Raw genomic sequence first — 21,289 nt, forward strand, 5'->3', positions numbered from 1 at the left:
ACTTCACATGTTTTATTAAACACAGAATTTAGTCTACAAAACCTTTATTACTGCAATGATACTAAAATGGAAAAAGAACTAAGCTTGAATCCTAGAGCCCCACTGACAGAGCTTGCAAGACAAAAACAAAAATCAACAAAACAGAATCTCACAATGCTGTTTTTACAGAGTTGTTCTTCAGACTACAACTGCAATTTAAGTCTACACATATGCTTAGTAATTTGCAGGGTGGATAAAAATCAATTATTTTTTTTTTAAATCAAAAACTGATTTTTTTATTTAAATCTGATTTTTTTTTTTATAAAATGCTTTTTGAGGAAAAAACCTATCTAGTTTTAATTAAGATAAATTATAGCTCAAAGACATCTCATCATGGAACAGGGATTATAAATTCTAATTCTATAGTGTGAGACAATATATTCATGTAATGTTTAAGAAAAGTTTTGTAAATGAGTACTAATTGTTCATGGATTAGGGACCCAATCGTATGGGGTTCCACAGGCTTCTGTATAGATTATTTAGGTTAATCTTTCTATCTACCCAATGGGACGCAGTGCTCAGTCTAGAAGATACAATCAGAGATGCTTAGTTTTGCAGTTCTTAAATTATGGATTTGTGTCTCCAGAAGTAACGTGCTTGTTAACAGCAAAAATGTTTTTAAATAAATATATAGAGGTGAGAAATAACAGACTTCAACTCTATTGCCCATCTGCAAATTTGTGTGCACAGAGTCAATCCCTTACCTCTCTCTAAAAGTGCCAAGTTTCAAAACGTTCAATGAATAGAAGATTTTTGGGGGCAGAATAGAACTGGACAAGGAGAAGAAGTCTGGAGATAAATGTGAGAAGCGAGGGACATATGCTTGTTTTGTTAAAATATTATATATTTGCTGTTGAAGAAAAAAATCCAGAATACTTAACGTTGTGTTTTAGTTAAATAAAACCATTTAAATGTTTGTCTGGTGATGTTCTCCTCCTAATACAGCATGGCAAGAAAATCCTCCAGATATTAATGATTAACCTGTTGAATTGGAGATAGTTCACTTCCCAATGATTTCATAAATATCTGCTTCAATTACCTTTGGTAAATGAAATAACCAAACAATCATTCATTTTCTGATATAGCTGTAAAACTCATCTGAAAAGTTTTCAAAATAAATCACTGTTTAAAAATATATAGTGTGTACCTTCTAAAAACAAAACCTACATCTATCTCTAAGTTGTGAAGAATATGTATTAAGGTTATAACAACCAACAAGAATGCACTTTTATGTACAAAACCATGATGAAATCGAGTCTTCCTGAGGAGTGATTTAAATCATGATTTAAATCAATTTAAATCCTGATGATTTGTAATCTTGAAGAGTTGCTTCTAACACAATTAATTCTCCTTTAAATAAAACTAAAAGTCAGACCAAAATCTTAATTGTAGTCTCTTTTAATCAAGCATGACAACTTTGTTTATGTTTATTTACAAGGGGCAATATAGTATAATTCCAGAAACATGCATTTCTATTGTCTGCAATATTTACAAATCATATAAAGATATTTTATTGTTATTCAAGGTTTTTTAATAAAATAAATTCAAATACATCTCATTCTTTGCCAATAACACTGGTAAATATCAAAGAAATATATATTTTAATAAAATGAAAAAAATTCCAACCACAAAAGTTATTCTTGATGTATAAACTCAAATTCTAGGTTGTGGCCTTGTCGTCAAAAATAAGTGATATTGATTATGAAATCACTATTTTAGTTAATATATCCATTACCAGGACATCACTCAAAATATTTACAAATAAATAAATAAACTTGCATTACTTAACAGTAAATGACTGAAAGAATAGTTATTCTAGTTTTACAGTTTCTTCAGCTAAGAAGAAGTTCTTTAAATTGAAATTGTACCAGTGTAAATCATGTATGAGCAGATCTGTTAAGTCATTTCCTAGCTCAAGAAGAGCAGCAACTGTAGCAGAAAAAAAAAAATCAGAGTAATAGTATACTGTATACTATACTCCACAGCCAGAATAGCACACATCCCCATTGTATATATTAATACTATTACTGTCCACTGTTGTAAACAAACTCCAGTACAGCCTTTATTTTCCCCTTCCCCAAAAAGTATGCACATGGTCCAGGTAGGTAAATGCTGCAGCATACACAGTCTTGTCTCTACTTTCTCCTCCATCACTACACAAAGACAAATGTTTTTCGGGGCTAATGTGACAAGGTGTAGAGTGCCCTCAACTTCCAAAAAATTGACTTGAAGGCATTCAACACCTTACAAAATGGTATGCAATATCTTGCAGGATTGGGCCCAGAGACCTCCGTTTTACATTTGTTATTGTAATGTAGGAATTTTCATTTATCAGATCCTATTTTAAGTTAATAGCATACTTAGTAACAGCATTGTTTTTAAAAGATAACAAGCAAAGTTACTGACTTCCAAATAATAAGATTCTGTTTTTAAATTAATCTCATTATTAGTATTTATTGAAACAGTTGAAGAGTTTCATATTTCTTGAAATGTTTATCCATCAGAAGATACAGAACATTACTTTATTTAATTGTACACAAACAATTCATATGCAATAAAATAAAGCAACCCTTAAATTGTGGGCTACCAAGTTCTACTTTTACAAAATCTCACAAGCAAGTGAAAATTAGGTTCATTTTATTCAAGTTAATTTATTTAATAAAGAAAATTAGACATTTAACTTCTGGGTTAACAAGCAATACAATGATAAATAATATTAAAGTCCTGGAATGACATCATAAAGCTAAACAGCAAACAGTTTGAAACCCGTATCAAAATCTGGTTCCTTTCATTGTAACTGTGATGGTTGTAAATGGTTGTAAATTATATAATTTATTTGTATTAACCAAATGGAGCCTACAAGTGCAAAGAGTTGGTTATAGCTAATTAATGTCCATGTTAGGCAATTTCCTGTTCTGACTCCAAAGGGTTCTATTACTCCATGCTTTTTTTTTTTTGGCAAATAAAATTAAGTACTAAAATTCCAATAGTTCACAGTGACAGATTAAATTTCCCATTTCAAGTAATTTACTCACAAACATAACATGAAGACTGATAACTGTAGTTTTTCAGTGAAGTTTAAGGAAAAAAATTTAGTTGAGGTGCAACAACTGTCTCATAAACTCATATGTGGTAAAAGCCACAGCCTGGGAAGGTATACAACGAATATAATTCAGAGATAAACCGCGGTATAATCCTCTTCGTATTCCATGGTGTCTATATACATACTTCAGTGTCTGCACCATTGTACTGAAAAGATAAAAAGAATCCAAGCCCTTATGCAATACATAGATTTATTTAATATTGAAAATCATTTTCTTAAATACAAGGCATTTCATGTTACTTTTTGATTTTATGGGATAGCTAATGAAAGTCATGTGACCACTCGAGCTATCTGAGCTCCTCAAAGGTTTCTCTGTTATCCTCTCAGTGCCACTCTGAGGTATGTACATGTTAACCTATTTTACAAATGAGGAACTTTAAGGCAGAGAAAAATTAAAGGCTTGTCTACATCGGTGCATCTCAAAGCGCACTACAGAACTTTGTGCATGCTAACAAGGTCCACATGGCCAGTTAATGCATGGCAAGCGAGTGTGTTGCAGATTTTCGCCTAGCTTCCTGCATGCTAACTCTCCATGCAAACAAGCCCTAACTGTTGTCACACAGGAAATCTGTAACAGAGACTTGATTAGAACGCAGATCTCAGCCTCAGTCCAGTGCCTTAGTGTGTGTTTGTGGTGTGCTTGCTGCTTGACTGAAATATACCCTGTGGTCTGTTTGTTTGGGGACCTATACGCTGAGCCTAGCGGCCGGCTAAGCAAGGCTGAGAGCTTCTTAACAAGGCTTTTATCCCTAAGCGCTTTAGCGTCCATCGACCGTTAACCAGGGGCCAGGGCTACTCAGAAAGACAAGGGCTTTAAAAAACCTGCCCGTAAGAGAGACTAGAGGAGCTAGTGAACAGGAGTGGCTAAAAGGGGAGTTTTGCGAGGGAGTTTAGAGTGGGAATATGAGGGGGGGCTAGATACATTTAACATTCCTTAAACTTAAAGCCAAAAATACCCCCTGATAAAAACAAAACATCAACAAAGGAACAAGCTGCAAGAGTAAAAAGAGAATGCAGGCAGAAGTCCAGCAACAGAGTCGGGGCTATCCAGTTTATTGTACCCAATGCAGCATGTATGATTACCTGCCTTATGGGCAGGTGGCATATGTATGCATTCGATGCAAGGAGCTCTTGGCCCTCAGAGACTGTGTACGGGCTTTGGAGACCAGTGGCTGAACTGGAAGAGCTAAGGGAGACACAGAGGTACATAGATGAGACTTTCCGGGACAGAGTAGAACAGTCCCACCCTGGGTCTGACAGCCTTTGTGCTGTTGAGGAGGATGAAAGTCTCAGGGAAGAGAACATCCAACTGAAGCAAAGGGAAACAATCCCATAGCTGGGACCCCCCTTCCAGATGATGTTGTTGTACCCTCTCACAGTGAGGCAACCTCTCTGGGGGTTGGGGGGGCGGGGCAATGACTCCAGTTATGGGGAAAAGCCAGGTAATAATTATGAGGGATTCAATCATTAAAAACACAGATAGCTCGGTTTGCAATGACCAGGAGAACCTACTAGAATTCTTTGGGGGTCAATAAGCATGTGGACAAGGGGAATCCGGTGGATCTGGTGTACTTGTATTTCCAGAAAGCCTTTGACAAGGTCCCTCACCAAAGGCTCTTAAGCAAAGTAAACTGTTATAAAATAAGAGGGAAGGTCCTCTCATGGATTGGTAACTGGTTAAAAGGGTAGGAATAAATGGTCAGTTTTCAGAATGGAGAGAGGTAAATAGTGGTGTCCCCCAGGGATCTGTACTGGGACCAGACCTATTCAACATATTCATAAATAATCTGGAAAAAGGGGTAAAAAGTGAGGTGGCAAAATTTGCAGACTATACAAAACTACTCAAGATAGTTAAGTCCCAAGCAGACTGCAAAGAGCTACAAAAGGATCTCTCAGAACTGGGTGACTAGGCAACAAACTGGCAGATGAAATTCAATGTTGATAAATGCAAAGTAATGCACATCGGAAAACATAATCCCAACTATACATATAAAATGATGGGGTCTAAAGTAGCTGTTACCACCCAAGAAAGAGATCTTAGAGTCACTGTAGATAATTCTCTGAAAACATCCACTCAATGTGCAGTTGCAGTCCAAATAGCGAACAGAATATTGGGAATCATTAAGAAAGGGATAGATAAGACAGAAAACATCACATTGCTTCTATATAAATCCACGGTATGTCCACATCTTGAATACTGCGTGCAAATCTAGTGGCCCCATCTCAAAAAAGATATACTGGAATTGAAAAAGGTTCAGAAAAGGGCAACAAAAATGATTAGGAGTATGAAACGGCTTCCATGAGGAGAGATTAACAGGACTGGGACTTTTCAGCTTGGAAAAGAGATGACTAAGAGGGGATATGATAGAGGTCTATAAAATCATGACTGGTGTGAAGAAAGTAAATAAGGAAGTGTTATGTACTTCTTCTCATAACACACGAACTAGGGGTCACCAAATGAAATGAATAGGCAGCAGGTTTAAAACGAACAAAAGGAAGTATTTTTTCCACACAACCTACAGTCAACCTGTGGAACTCCTTGCCAATGGATGTTGTGAAAGCCAAGACTATAAAAGGGTTCAAAAAAGAACTAGATAAATTCATGGATCGTAGTTATGGTTATTAGCCCGGATGGGTAGCAATGGTGTCCCTAGCCTCTGTTTGCCAGGAGCTGGGAATGGGCGACAGGGAATGGATCACTTGATGATTACCTGTTCTGTTCATTCCTTCTGGGGCACCTGGCATTGGCCACTGTCAGAAGACAAGATACTGATCTAGATGGACATTTTGTCTGACCTAGTATGGCCGTTCTTATGCTAACCATAAGACTACCCCCTTTTCTTTAAGGCTAAAGATTTGGAACACATTCTGTATTTCAGACTCTGCACTAAGATGAATTTCCAAACATTATCTCTGAAAAGAGTACTAGCTGCACAATTTTTATAAATAGCCTGTTTTAACTGATAAGTGAAGTAGTATATGCTTTAGATCTGCAGATAACTGTTTTTCCTCTTTCTGAACTTACAGAAGAGAAGAAACTAGTAACCATCAACAAATAGATGCTAAAATATAGCGACCAAAAAAAGTAAATATTGTCAGAGATCTGAAAGATGGCTCAGCATTCACGGGCTACCAAATAAATTATTCCCTGAACACATCTCCCATAATCCTCCAAACTTGAGGACTTTTACTTTCTCTATTTCCCCATGCTCAAATACCAACATTATGACCATTGTCCATCCATCCTTGGAGCTAGAGATATGGATTCCTCCAAAATACCAACTTAATAGGGATACTGAGTGGAAGACCTAGTGTCTTTATAATGGTTAGTTCCTGCAAGCCCAAGAAGCAAGAGATCACCAAAACCAGCAATCAGACCTACATTATATATATATATATATATATATATATATATATATATATATATATAAAAACAAACTGTAATGAGCTAAAAAGATTGATGTTTATATAACTGAATAGAAAAATAATGGATTTCAACTTCCATTTGCCCCATGCAAATTAATACCAGCTCTAGGTAAAAGTGTGAATTTAATCGGATTTGAACAATGTCTTATTATGGAGTTTTCACTTAGTGTTACCAAAGTGCACTATGCAAGAGCCGGAGATATTTGATCTTAGACTGTCTACACAGCAACATAAGCCTAGGGTTCATGAAACTCAAGTTAGCTGACCTGTGTCAGAGAACCCTGGACTTGAGCATCTTCACTGCATTTTAAACCTAGGTTAAGAATTTTCTGACCAATGCTCAAACCTAGGGTTCTGGCGTCCATACTGCAATTGCACAGACTTGAGTCAAAGTAAACATATCCCAAAATGCCAAGTGCCCCTCTCCCCTCAATGTCAACACTCTAACCCTAGAACATAGTGCACTGTGGGAAATCTTTACTGCTTCCCATTTCCTGACTGTGGAGGTGCTATTGATGTGACTCAGGAGCCCATAAGGGGCACACAAATACATAAACTGCATAATTAGCTCCTTTGGTGGCTGTTTCAGTAGAAAGAATGCAGTTTGAGACAGCTTTATACTAAACTACGATCCAATCTGAAAACTGTGCTCTCCACCTTTAGGCTGATTCACACTGGCAGGAAAAGGTTCTGAGAATAACTAGAACATCAGTCTCTAGTGTTGTCAAACTACTGAAATAAAACTTTGCAATTCTTAATTTTTAGAACAGAATGGTCAATGAAGAGTATTTTTGTTTGCTTTTGTCTGTTTGTTTTGATGTTTGACATAAAACGTAGGTTTCAGAGGAAAAAAACACGCACGCTCACCCCAGCCTGGGGGCTGCTGGCTGCAGAACAGTGAAGTGCATCCCCAGGCCTTGGGGTGCAATCTGCTGCAGCACCCCTGGGGGATCCCTTATTTTATAGGGCCAAATACTGAAGTCCTGGTTTCAGTCCTTGCCCAGATACAAGTCTTATTTCCTTCAACAGGAATACCCACATGAATAAGAAGCAGGATTTGATCCTATGTAGTATCTTTATAGGGTTGGAACCATCTCTGATAAGTTTCAGAGTAACAGCCGTGTTAGTCTGTATTCGCAAAAAGAAAAGGAGTACTTGTGGCACCTTAGAGACTAACCAATTTATTTGAGCATGAGCTTTCGTGAGCTACAGCTCACTTCATCGGATGCATACCGTGGAAACTGCAGCAGACTTTATATACACACAGAATATGAAAAAATACCTCCTCCCACCCCACTGTACTGCTGGTAATAGCTTATCTAAAGCGATCATCAAGTTGGGCCATTTCCAGCACAAATCCAGGTTTTCTCACCCTCCACCCCCCCAACACAAATTCACTCTCCTGCTGGTGATAGCCCATCCAAAGTGACAACTCTCTACACCATGTGCATGATAATCAAGTTGGGCCATTTCCTGCACAGATCCAGGTTCTCTCACCCCCTCACCCCCCTCCCAAAAACCACACACACAAACTCACTATCCTACTGGTAATAGCTCATCCAAAGTGACCACTCTCCCTACAATGTGCATGATAATCAAGGTGGGCCATTTCCAGCACAAATCCAGGTTTTCTCACCCCCCCCACCCCCATACACACACAAACTCACTCTCCTGCTGGTAATAGCTCATCCAAACTGACCACTCTCCAAGTTTAAATCCAAGTTAAACCAGAACATCTGGGGGGAGGGGGGGTAGGAAAAAACAAGGGGAAATAGGCTACCTTGCATAATGACTTAGCCACTCCCAGTCTCTATTTAAGCCTAAATTAATAGTATCCAATTTGCAAATGAATTCCAATTCAGCAGTTTCTCGCTGGAGTCTGGATTTGAAGTTTTTTTGTTTTAAGATAGCGACCTTCATGTCTGTGATTGCGTGACCAGAGAGATTGAAGTGTTCTCCGACTGGTTTATGAATGTTATAATTCTTGACATCTGATTTGTGTCCATTTATTCTTTTACGTAGAGACTGTCCAGTTTGACCAATGTAAATGGCAGAGGGGCATTGCTGGCACATGATGGCATATATCACATTGGTGGATGTGCAGGTGAACGAGCCTCTGATAGTGTGGCTGATGTGATTAGGCCCTGTGATGGTGTCCCCTGAATAGATATGTGGGCATAGTTGGTAACGGGCTTTGTTGCAAGGATAAGTTCCTGGGTTAGTGGTTCTGTTGTGTGGTATGTGGTTGTTGGTGAGTATTTGCTTCAGGTTGCGGGGCTGTCTGTAGGCAAGGACTGGTCTGTCTCCCAAGATTTGTGAGAGTGTTGGGTCATCCTTTAGGATAGGTTGTAGATCCTTAATAATGCGTTGGAGGGGTTCTAGTTGGGGGCTGAAGGTGACGGCTAGTGGCGTTCTGTTATTTTCTTTGTTAGGCCTGTCCTGTAGTAGGTAATTTCTGGTAACTCTTCTGGCTCTATCAATCTGTTTCTTTACTTCCGCAGGTGGGTACTGTAGTTGTAAGAAAGCTTGACAGAGATCTTGTAGGTGTTTGTCTCTGTCTGAGGGGTTGGAGCAAATACGGTTGTATCGCAGAGCTTGGCTGTAGACGATGGATCGTGTGGTGTGGTCAGGGTGAAAGCTGGAGGCATGCAGGTAGGAATAGCGGTCAGTAGGTTTCCGGTATAGGGTGGTGTTTATGTGACCATTGTTTATTAGCACTGTAGTGTCCAGGAAGTGGATCTCTTGTGTGGACTGGACCAGGCTGAGGTTGATGGTGGGATGGAAATTGTTGAAATCATGGTGGAATTCCTCAAGGGCTTCTTTTCCATGGGTCCAGATGATGATGAAGATGTCATCATTATAGCGCAAGTAGAGTAGGGGCTTTAGGGGACGAGAGCTGAGGAAGCGTTGTTCTAAATCAGCCATAAAAATGTTGGCATACTGTGGGGCCATGCGGGTACCCATAGCAGTGCCGCTGATCTGAAGGTATACATTGTCCCCAAATGTAAAATAGTTATGGGTAAGGACAAAGTCACAAAGTTCAGCCACCAGGTTAGCTGTGACATTATCGGGGATAGTGTTCTTGACGGCTTGTAGTCCATCTTTGTGTGGAATGTTGGTATAGAGGGCTTCTACATCCATAGTGGCCAGGATGGTGTTATCAGGAAAATCACTGATGGACTGAAGTTTCCTCAGGAAGTCAGTGGTGTCTCGAAGGTAGCTGGGAGTGCTGGTAGCGTAGGGCCTGAGGAGGGAGTCTACATAGCCAGACAATCCTGCTGTCAGGGTGCCAATGCCTGAGATGATGGGGCGCCCAGGATTTCCAGGTTTATGGATCTTGGGTAGTAGATAGAATATCCCAGGTCGGGGTTCCAGGGGTGTGTCTGTGCGGATTTGATCTTGTGCTTTTACAGGAAGTTTCTTGAGCAAATGCTGTAGTTGCTTTTAGTAACTCTCAGTGGGATCATAGGGTAATGGCTTGTAGAAACTCGTGTTGGAGAGCTGCCAAGCAGCCTCTTGTTCATATTCCGACCTATTCATGATGACAACAGCACCTCCTTTGTCAGCCTTTTTGATTATGATGTCAGAGTTGTTTCTGAGGCTGTGGATGGCATTGCGTTCCGCATGGCTGAGGTTATGGGGCAAGTGATGCTGCTTTTCCACAATTTCAGCTCTCTCGTCACGCAATCACAGACATGAAGGTCGCTATCTTAAAACAAAAAAACTTCAAATCCAGACTCCAGCGAGAAACTGCTGAATTGGAATTCATTTGCAAATTGGATACTATTAATTTAGGCTTAAATAGAGACTGGGAGTGGCTAAGTCATTATGCAAGGTAGCCTATTTCCCCTTGTTTTTTCCTACCCCCCCACCCCCCAGATGTTCTGGTTTAACTTGGATTTAAACTTGGAGAGTGGTCAGTTTGGATGAGCTATTACCAGCAGGAGAGTGAGTTTGTGTGTGTATGGGGGTGGGGGGGGGTAAGAAAACCTGGATTTGTGCTGGAAATGGCCCACCTTGATTATCATGCACATTGTAGGGAGAGTGGTCACTTTGGATGAGCTATTACCAGCAGGATAGTGAGTTTGTGTGTGTGGTTTTTGGGAGGGGGGGTGAGGGGGTGAGAGAACCTGGATCTGTGCAGGAAATGGCCCAACTTGATTATCATGCACATTGTGTAGAGAGTTGTCACTTTGGATGGGCTATCACCAGCAGGAGAGTGAATTTGTGTGGGGGGGTGGAGGGTGAGAAAACCTGGATTTGTGCTGGAAATGGCCCAACTTGATGATCACTTTAGATAAGCTATTACCAGCTGGACAGTGGGGTGGGAGGAGGTATTTTTTCATATTCTCTGTGTGTATATAAAGTCTGCTGCAGTTTCCACGGTATGCATCCAATGAAGTGAGCTGTAGCTCACGAAAGCTCATGCTCAAATAAATTGGTTAGTCTCTAAGGTGCCACAAGTACTCCTTTTCTTTTTGCATCTCTGATAACTCACTCTCCTAGGCCAAAGAAAATCTTGCATTTCTCTAAATAGTATTCTTTACTTTACTTTTTGCCGTCCAACTGTCTTACTTCTTATAACTTGGCCAAAGTGTTTGGGGGCAGGGAGAGGGTTGATTCAAATGTATTAAATAAAAATTTAGCATGGATATAAAAGCTGGTGGTGGTGTTGTTTTTTCTTTAATAGAGTATCAAAGCCTCAATGACTCCACTGGGAATGGAAAAGTTCATAGAATCATAGAATAACTGAGTTGGAAGGCCTCTGGAGGCCATCTAGTCCAACCCCCTGCCCAGAGCAGGACCAATCCCAACTAAATCATCCCAGCCAGGGCTTTGTCAAGCCTGACCTTGAAAACTTCTAAGGAAGGGGATTCCACCACCTCCCTAGGTAACGCATTCCAGTGTTTCACCACCCTCCTAGTGAAAAAGTTTTTCCTAATATCCACCCTAAATCTCCCCCACTGCAACTTGAGACCATTACTCCTTGTCCTGTCACCTGCTATCACTGAGAATAGTCTAGATCCATCCTCTTTGGATCCACCTTTCAGGTAGTTAAAAGCAGCTATCAAATCCCCCCTCATTCTTCTCTTCCGCAGACTAAACAATCCCAGTTCCCTCAGCCTCTCCTCATAAGTCATGTGTTCCAGACCCCTAATCATTTTTGTTGCCCTTCGCTGGACTCTCTCCAATTTCTCCACATCCTTCTTGTAGTGTGGGGCCCCAAACTGGACACAGTACTCCAGATGAGGCCTCACCAATGTCGAATAGAGAGGAACGATCATGTCCCTCGATCTGCTGGCTATGCCCCTACTTATACACCCCAAAATGCCATTGGCCTTCTTGGCAACAAGGGCACACTGTTGACTCATATCCAGCTTCTCGTCCACTATCACCCCTAGGTCCTTCTCTGCAGAACTGCTGCCTAGCCATTCGGTCCCTAGTCTGTAGCTGTGCATTGGATTCTTCCGTCCTAAGTGCAGGACTCTGCATTTGTCCTTGTTGAACCTCTCAGATTTCTTTTGGCCCAATCCTCCAATTTGTCTAGGTCCCTCTGTATCCTATCCCTACCCTCCAGCATATCGACCACTGCTCCCAGTTTAGTGTCATCCGCAAACTTGCTGAGAGTGCAATCCACACCATCCTCCAGATCATTAATGAAGATATTGAACAGAACCGGCCCCAGAACCGACCCTTGGGGCACTCCGATAGATACCGGCTGCCAACTAGACATGGAGCCATTGACCACTATCCACTGAGCCCAACAATCTAGCCAACTTTCTACCCACCTTGTAGTACATCCATCCAGCCCATACTTCTTTAACTTGCTGACAAGAATACTGTGGGAGACCGTGTCAAAAGCTTTGCTAAAGTCGAGGAATAACACGTCCACTGCTTTCCCTTCATCCACAGAACCAGTTATCTCATCATAGAAGGCAATTATATTAGTCAGGCATGACTTTCCCTTGGTGAATCCATGCTGACTGCTCCTGATCACTTTCCTCTCATCTAAGTGCTTCAGAATTGATTCCTTGAGGACATGCTCCATGATTTTTCTGGGGACTGAGGTGAGGCTGACTGGCCTGTAGTTCCCAGGATCCTCCTTCTTCCCTTTTTTAAAGATTGGCACTACAGTAGCCTTTTCCCAGTCTCCCGGGACTTCCCCCGATCGCCATGAGTTTTCAAAGATAATGGCCAGTTATATAACTGAATCACTCGCCCCACTTCCTAGTCCTCCTCCTTTCTGCTTCACAAGTGCCAAAAATCCCAGCTCTGTGTGGACTATGGCAACTATATTTTAAACCTGAAAATTAATCCATCTCAGAGCAGAATTAGCTGCCAATGAAGCATCAGAATGCCAACTGGATGTTGCTACAGACCTGGCACAATGCCATCATGTTTTTAATTCCTTTTTCTCATTTCAGATGTGTTCCTTTTTTCCTTCAGTCAAGGGCAATATGTCCTGAGGATCCCTTATCACTGTCCCTCCTGCACCTGGAGAGGCAGGGATAAGGGATTCTTGGGAGGCTGCCGTGAAGTTTTGGGGCTGACTCCCACTGGCTACCTTTACAGAGCACGTTGCCCGTGTGCCATTGAACATGTAACAGCAGGGAGAGCGGGGGAGCCCAAGAGCAAGGGCCAGAGTATGGAGCAGGGACCAAGTGGCTGCCTTGAAGGGAGGCAGAGAGGCAAAGCTCTTGGCTCAGCATGGCTGGGGGAGGAACGACCCACAACATGCTGGTGGCCCGTAGCCACCTCCTGCCTGGTGGCTTTGCTCCCTGCTCCAGGAAAGCTCTACACAGCAGCGAGGAAGAGCCGGAACCATGGCAGCGAAAGCAGCAGGAACAGAAAGCATACTCCCAGGTAGTAATGGTGCTTCCGGCCACCGTGCTGACTACATGCAGCGCTGTGCTCTCTAGGATGCATCCGGAGGACTTCTGGGACTTGAGTCAAGTCAGGGCCTCATGCACACATGAAAGCAATAAAGTCTAGGTCACAGTTTAACATGGTTAAACAAGGTTAGCACATTTGCAGTGTGAATGCAAGGGGGGTTTGGCTTGAGCCCAGGCTCAGCCCCAGGCCTAAACTGCTGTGTAGATATACTCTCAGTGTCTACAACTGAACTGTCAATCAGTACTGTGGTTACAAGAAAGTGATAGTAAACAAGAAAAAAATAATCATTCGCATTGGGGCCAGATCCTGCACCATTCAAGACAACAGAAGTTGGTGACACAACCGTCCCCTGCACTCCTGCCTTGAGGACCTCTTGAGGTCCCTTCTAGTCCTACGATTCTATGTCTATGGCTACACTACCGCGGTAAGTTGACCTATGCTACGCATCTCCAGCTACGTGAATAATGTAGCTGGAGTCGACGTACCTTAGCTCGAGTTACCGCAGGGGTTAACGGGAGAAAAAATCTCCCGTCAACTGACCTTACTCTTCTCGTAGGGGGCAGAGTACAGGGGTCGACTGGAGAGCGATCTTTAGTAGACCCGCTAAATCAACCACCAGTGGATCGATCTCAGAGCATCGATCCAGGCTGTAGTGTAGACCTGCCCCGAGATTCAACAGAAGCAGGATTGGGCCCTTGGAGCTTATTTATGCCAAGTGAAGCTGTAGTAAATTGAAGCCTAACACAAAAGAACTTCAACAATAAAGATCTCATATTCGCAGAATTCATTTCTGTGATTTTTAAGAGATCACAATAAAGAAAAAAACAGTTTCCCTCTCAGTTAAGAGCACAGAAACCTAATACCCTCTCCACTAGTGGAAAATATGAAGGAATCTATAGCACAGTTAATCATGTATCAGTTTTAAACAAAGAGGTTTACTTATACATTTAGGAATTCACTTACTACAGTTGAAAAGGATGGTATAATAAAATGCTTACAGGCACTTGTCAGCATCTGGAAGAGCTGATCCTAACTGCATTCGCCTACGAGTTACATCAAGTGGATATCTAAAGAAGAGAGTTGTTTGTTTGTTAAAAAAGAAAGCATTTTAACTACTTGAACGGCAAAAATATGAATACAGTGTTTGTGTGTATATATATACACACATGAATATAAATAAATAAAGTTCCCTGTGAAACTTCAAAGTTCCTTTTACAGTGAGTCAAGGCTCAAACTCAGTGCCCAACACAGCTGAAAGTTCTCCAAAAATCGAGATTTCCGCCAGCACAATTAAAAACAGTGAATCAGAATCTTAATATATTCCATTAGGCAGAAGTAAAGAAGATACATGAAGATCAGACAGAGCATAAACCAGTTTGTGTAAAACAGAATTTAGGGAGGAGACAGAAATGCATGTGTGACATTTGTAATTAAATAGTTTCGAAAAAAATAAATGCCAAAAAAATAAATCCAATCAATTCACCTGTTTCTGGGCCATGGAGAAAATCTGACAAAGGCAGAGAGTAGAGAAGGAGGGAGAAATAAAAATAAACTATGCCAAATATAGTAACTTAAATATATATTTGTAGCTATGATTTTGTTTTAAAATGAACTGGTGTAAAACAACTCCAACTCTAGGTAAGATTCTAATTTACCTTGGTGGAAATTTGTCAGAATAAAGACAGCAGGATTTGGTCTGATACATATACTTTTAAAGATCTTCAAAATTAAAACACATTCAGAAAGTGAAGCACCATAAAATAAGTGCACTCTAGTTTCTGACCTATCAGGTAAAAAAAGCTTAACTCTGAAATATTACATTTAAGAAAAATTCTTAATCCAAGATAGCATATAATTTCTTCAATAAGTGCAGCTAAAAACCCCAAAACAAACAAACCCATATCCCACCAAAACTTACGATATTGTCTGTGCTATTGCTCCAGCCAAGCCACCACACAGCAAGCTTACATGTGTTTTCAAAACTAAGACTTCAGGATTATCTAAGGAAGGCCTTCCAAGCAGGCTAGGTGCTTGGGCAAGTCCAATGCTCTTTAAGGTACTAAAGGTAAAAAATGAAAAACCTGAAAGAGAAAAATGTAATTTTATGTAGACTTTAGGAAACCACAAGTTTCTTACTGATACACATAGAGTCTTTGTAACATAAGAGAGTAATCACACACTGAATTATTTAATTCCTGATTCTTTACGAGGTTTTTATTAAATATTGTGAAAGAGAGAAAAGTTACATACATTACATAAATAAATACAAATATTACATATTTATCCAATGTGACAGGGTCGGGCCAGATGGCTACAGGAGAGTAACAGAAGGCAGATATATTAGCCCCAGGCTAAGTAGGTCCCTTTTCCCTGGGTAAGGTAACAGGGAAGATTTTTTTTTTTTTGGAAACAGAAAAGAAGTTTATTGGTAACACTTACAAGAATTACCAAAGGAAACAAAACAACTATGCAACAAAACAATGCAAACAGAAGGTATAACACAGCAGCCTTCAGGAGGGAGAAGTGTTCAGGCTAGCGTGGGCCCAGAGCGGGGGGGGCTTCCTCGACACTCGTGGTCTTCCACCCTCCTGAGTTACCTGGTGGCCCAGAGCGGGGGGGCTTCCTCGACACTCATGGTCTTTCACCCCCTCGAGTTACCTAGTGCCGCGCCCAGTGTCACCGATCCTCCCTCTCCTGAGAGTGCCCGGCAAGATGGGCACAGCTGCGGGGTGGGCGGTTTAGGGGTGGGGGGGTAGACACCCATGTATTATTGGACCCCTTCTAGATGACAGTAATGATGGTATCCACAGCGGCAACGGCTGGGGCTGGCATCTCTCGCTCTTCCCCTCAATCAAAGGGTCAGACGGAGTCACCGAGCAGAGAACCGCTCCTCGAAGGCGTCAAGGGAGTCGGTGGACGCTGCCCAGAGGAACTCCGCCCGGATACGTGAATGTACTGAGGATCGGAAAAAAGCCCTACAATCACAGGACATTTCATGGGCCAACCTCCTCTCTCTGGTTTTATAAATGGCTGTTCTAGCCAAGGCTAGGAGGAGGTTGACCAGGAGATCCCACAATTTTTTGTGGGGCCACGGATGGGAAGTGTATAGATAAAAAAGTGAGGGGAGAAATGAAGCCAAAAGCACAATAGAATATTTGTGAGGAGCCGGAAAAGGGGCTGCAATCTGGCACACTCTAAATATACGTGCGCCAGGGTTTCCCTCACATTACAAAAAGGGCAAGTATCCGGGATGGGGGTAAACCGTGTCAGAAACACACCCGTGCTCACAGCTCCGTGAAGGAGCCGCCAACTGATGTCCCCGACAGGCCTCGGGACCAAGGTGGAATACAGGCTGGCCCATCGAGGTTGCTCACCCTCCAAAGGTGGCAGGAGGTCCTGTCACTTTGTATCGGGGCGGGACACCAGGCTGTGGGCGTGAAGGGTATGAAGCGTGAGTGTGTATAAATATTTCCGTGGTGCAATTTGAAAACTGACCGGCTGCAGTTCATGCAGCCGGCTTGCAGTGAAAGGGTGAGGGGTTTGTTGGGATCGGCAGGGTAGGGGCCCAATGGAAAGGTCCGGCGGGCTTGGGGTAGAAGATGGGCGGGGTGCGCCCTCACGCAAGGCTCGGTTGACATAAGCCCGAGCAGCAGGGGTCAAGGCGGCCTTCACCTCCCGAAGTACGCACCGGGGGGTACGAGGGCTGGAGAGCCCCATGCGCCGAGCGAGCGTCAGGGGATCCAGCCAGTCTCTCCGGTCGTAGTCCAGGAGGTCTCCGACCCTCATGACTTCCGCCAGGACCAACCTCTGGCGCACCGGGCGGGACTCCGCCACCTGCACACGGAGTTGGGGATTGTGCAGCAGGGGCTCCGTGAGGAGATCTGCTCCCACGGTGGCCGCCACGGACCTGGTCGTTAGAAACAGTTTCCAGGCCCGGAGAAGGTCCTGGTAGAAGACCGGCAGCCTGGAGAGGTCTCGCGGAAAACCTCTCGGACAAAGATAAAAGAGCTGCCGGTCGTAACGGAGCCCTTGGAAGCGGTGCAGGAAGGCGTGCGCCAGTATGCTCCATGCCGAACTACTTGCACTATAAAAGAGCCTCTGCAGGGCCTGGAGGCGGAAAACACGGACCTGAGTGTACAGACACTTCAGGCCCTGCCCTCCTTCCTTCAGGGGTAAATGAAGAACTCCAACAGGGGCCCAGTGCATTCCTGACCAGAAGAACACTAGGATCAATCTCCGGAGGTGGGTCAGGAAACCCGGGGCCGGGGCCAGGGTGTTGAGCCGGTACCAGAGCGTGGACAGGACTAGTTGGTTAAGCACCAGTGCTCTCCCTCGGAGGGAGAGACATCGGAGTAGCCTCGTGCATTTCCGGATCCGCTCTATCACCCCGCCCTCTAAATTTTCCAGTTCTCCGGCGGGGAAGGGTGCATGGCGGAAAGGTAAACGCCAAGATAGAGCAGTAGACCCGCACTCCACCGGATGGTCTGAAGCGCGGGTGGGAGGGAGCTTACCTGCCGCCAGTCCCCCACCGCCAAGCCAGAGCTCTTGACCCAGCTGACTCAGGCGGAGGAGGCTGCCGAATAGATGGCCTGGCATGCCTTCACTCGCGCCAAGTCGCCCAGGTCCTGGACCACGAGGAGTACGTCATCGGCATAAGCCGACAGGACCAGCCGCAGCTCCGGCTCCCGCAGCACCAACCCTGTCATCCTCCTGCGGAGGAGACAGAGGAAAGGCTCGATCGCCAAAGTGTACAACTGGCCCGAGAGGGGGCAACCCTGCCGCACTCCTCGCCCGAAGCTGACCGGTTCAGTCAGGGTCCAGTTGAGCCTAACCAAACACTCCGGGGAGGCATACAGCACCCGGAGAAAACTCACAAACTGAGGTCCGAATCCAAACGCCTGCAGAGTGCTCAGGAGGTACCTATGGTCTACTCTATCGAACGCCTTCTCCTGATCAAGAGACAGGAGGGCGAACGACAGACCATCTCTCCGCCCGAGTTCCAAAAGGTCTCGGACTAGAAATAGGTTGTCAAAAATGCTGCGACCCGGGACAGTATAGGTCTGGTCTGGGTGGACCACGTCCGCCATCACGGACCCTAGCCGCAGCGAGATTGCTTTCGCTATGATTTTGTAATCCGTGCTAAGGAGTGAGACGGGACACCAGTTTCGTAAATCGCGGAGGTCCCCCTTCTTCGGCAGCAAGGCAAGCACCGCTCGCCTGCACGACAGAGGGAGGACCCCGCTCTGCAAGGACTCAGCCCAAACGGTGACTAGGTCTGGGCCGAGGATGTCCCAGAACGCGCGGTAAAACTCCACGGTCAGCCCGTCCATGCCCGGAGATTTATTGGTGGGCATGCGACGGAGGGCTTCCGAGAACTCGGCCAGGGTGAGAGGCAGCTCTAGTTGGTCTCGGTCGCCCACACTGACCGTGGGGAGTTCCTCCCAGAGCACCCCGCAAGCGCCAGGATCGGTCGGATCCGGGGAGAAAAGGCTTGTGTAGAAGTCACGGGCCCTCCCACACATCTCCTCCGGATCCGTGAGGGGGGTGCCGTCTTCCGCAAGAAGGCAGGGGACATGTTTCTTGGCCCCCCTCGTTTTCTCCAGGGCATAGAAGAAGCGGGAGCCGCGGTCCATCTCCCGAAGGAGGTGGATGCGGGACCAAATGAAGGCACCTCAGGCCCAGTGGTCCTCGAGGGCCCGGAGCTCCTCCCGCTTCTCCCGGCACGCTCCGCAGAGGGACGGGTCCTTGGGGTTGGCGGCCAGGCGCCTCTCCATCTCTAACACCTCCCGTTCCAACTGCTCTATCGCCGCATTTCGCCGTCGGCTGGTGCCCCGAGTGTAGTCACGGCAGAAGAGCTTGGCGCGCACCTTCCCGAGATCCCACCATCGCCGCACCAAGGAAAGGCACGCCACTGCTCTCGCCAGGCCAGCCAAAACTCCCGGAAGGACGTCACGAAGCTCTCGTCCTCCAACAGGCTGTTGTTAAAGTGCCAATAGGCCGGCCCCGGTCTCTCTGCACGGAGGGAGACCGTTATGGTGACTAAATGATGGTCGGAGAATGGGGCTGGCTGAATGGCGGAGGAGTGGGCCTGTGAAAGATGGAAATGGGATAAGTAAATACGGTCCAACCGAGAGTGGTGTGACCGATGGGCCTCCACCCAGACAAAAGTGAACATGGAAGTGTCATCTGGGTGATGGTCACGCCAGACGTCCGCTAGGGAGTGATGTTCAACTATCCCTCAGAGAATATTCGCAGCAGCCGGGCTCGGCTCGGCCCCTGAACGGTCCCGTTCCTCGAGGGTGGTGTTAAAGTCCCCTCCCAGGACCAGGCCCTCATGCGAATCTAGGGTGCCGAGAAAGTCGGACACCCGCTGATAGAATTGTGGCCGCCTTGAGCTCATTTGCGGGGCATAGATGTTAACAAGATTGACCACGAGCCCCTCCATACGGACTTGAAGGTGCAGCAGGTGGCCCGGCACGGCCTCAGTGACCCCTAGCACCTCGGGCCGTAGTTTGGGGGAGAACAGGGTCGCCACTCCAGCTTGTCAAGTCGTGAAGTGGCTAAAAAATACACCGTCTCCCCACTCCAGCCGCCACCTGTCCTCGGCGGTCAGGTCCGTATGGGTCTCCTGCAGGAAAACTACAGAGTACCCCCCTTCCCGAAGGTAAGAGAGCACCTGGGACCTGTGGAGAGCCATCCTACAGCCTCTGGTATTCAGGGTCGCAAAAAGAAGAGGCGTCATGCGGAGGGCTGGGGGGGGGGGGTTCTTGTTGGTGGGGGTGTTCAGGGCCCCCGGTGGGTTGCGCAGCAACCCGTGACCCATCCCATGGATGCGTAGATCGTTTCAGAAGCCGCGGCACCGCGCCTTCCTTGCCCCCTGCCCTCCTGTATAAGGGCCCTTGTGGCCTGGAGGATTTGGTCAAAGTCCCCCCATAGCTGAAGAGCCAGCTGTACCCTATTGCAGGCACCATGGGTGTGTTCTAGAAACTTCCATAGTGCATGCCGCAGCTCATGGGGGGGGTGGGGTTACAATTTCTGGGGTATTCCCTGGTGGGGCTCTTAATACAGCCTTGTGGTCCGCTAAGGTGGGTAGACAGGGTGCGGACCACCGACAGAGCGTCTGACAGGCTGCGGTTATTAAATTCATCTCACGCCTTGGGGTGGAGGGGGATGGGAGGGAAAAAATTGCAACTCCTAATGGGTCGCGACTAGAAAGTGCAAAGACTGCTCCCTGGGGGGAATCTGCGAAAGGCGGGAAGGAAATAACCCCAGGGGCGGCATTAGCATTGCAGGAGGAGGGGACTTGGGCAGGGACGGGGTGGGGGCAGGGGTAAGGCTCTGGGGTTCAGGAGGCAAGCAGCTAAAGGAAAGTGCTTCCTGAGCAGAGTCAAGGGTTAAGGAGGGGGCTCCCAGTAATGCTAGGCGCTGGCTCCGTGGTGGTCTTGGCGGCCATGGCATCAGGTGGTGGACCACCTTCTGCAGGGTGCTCGCCCAGGAAGGCAATTAGGGGGAGGGAGCATGGGGAAAGGGGGGCTGGGGTAAGGTTGCCCAGCTCGAGGCCAGCCGGCAGTAGATCATCCTCTCCCTGGGTGACCCGGGGTCAAATCTAGGGCCTCAATCTCCACATACTCGGAGGAGAGGCCAGCTCCTGCTACCCCGGGGGCCTCTCCTCTAGGGCCCGCCTCAACCGTCGCCTCAGGGTCCGCGGGGGGTTCGGGTGGTATCCAGGCAGAAGGGGCGTCCTCAGGAGTCTCGGAGAGGAGGGTCTCCCGTGGAGGGGGGATTCTGCCCTCCAATGCCAGTCCGTCTTCCTCTCCCAACACCAGC

At 45.5% G+C, this 21,289-nt stretch overlaps 1 protein-coding gene across 1 annotated transcript in view; it reads right to left on the reverse strand.

Moving 5' to 3' along the window:
• Nucleotides 1-1,421: 1,421 nt before the first annotated feature.
• The window catches only part of SLC25A16 (solute carrier family 25 member 16), a 44,718-nt gene continuing 24,850 nt past the window's right edge, over nt 1,422-21,289 (reverse strand). Inside the window, exons 7-9 of the mRNA XM_073353480.1 lie at nt 15,381-15,543; nt 14,461-14,529; nt 1,422-3,288 (exon numbers count right to left, since the gene is read on the reverse strand). Coding sequence (XP_073209581.1) covers nt 3,132-3,288; nt 14,461-14,529; nt 15,381-15,543 — 389 coding nt within the window. The 3' untranslated portion in view covers nt 1,422-3,131. The remainder of the gene's footprint in view (nt 3,289-14,460; nt 14,530-15,380; nt 15,544-21,289) is intronic.

The sequence above is a fragment of the Lepidochelys kempii genome, chromosome 7 (genome assembly GCF_965140265.1).
Source record: "Lepidochelys kempii isolate rLepKem1 chromosome 7, rLepKem1.hap2, whole genome shotgun sequence".
NCBI lineage: Eukaryota > Metazoa > Chordata > Testudines > Cheloniidae > Lepidochelys > Lepidochelys kempii.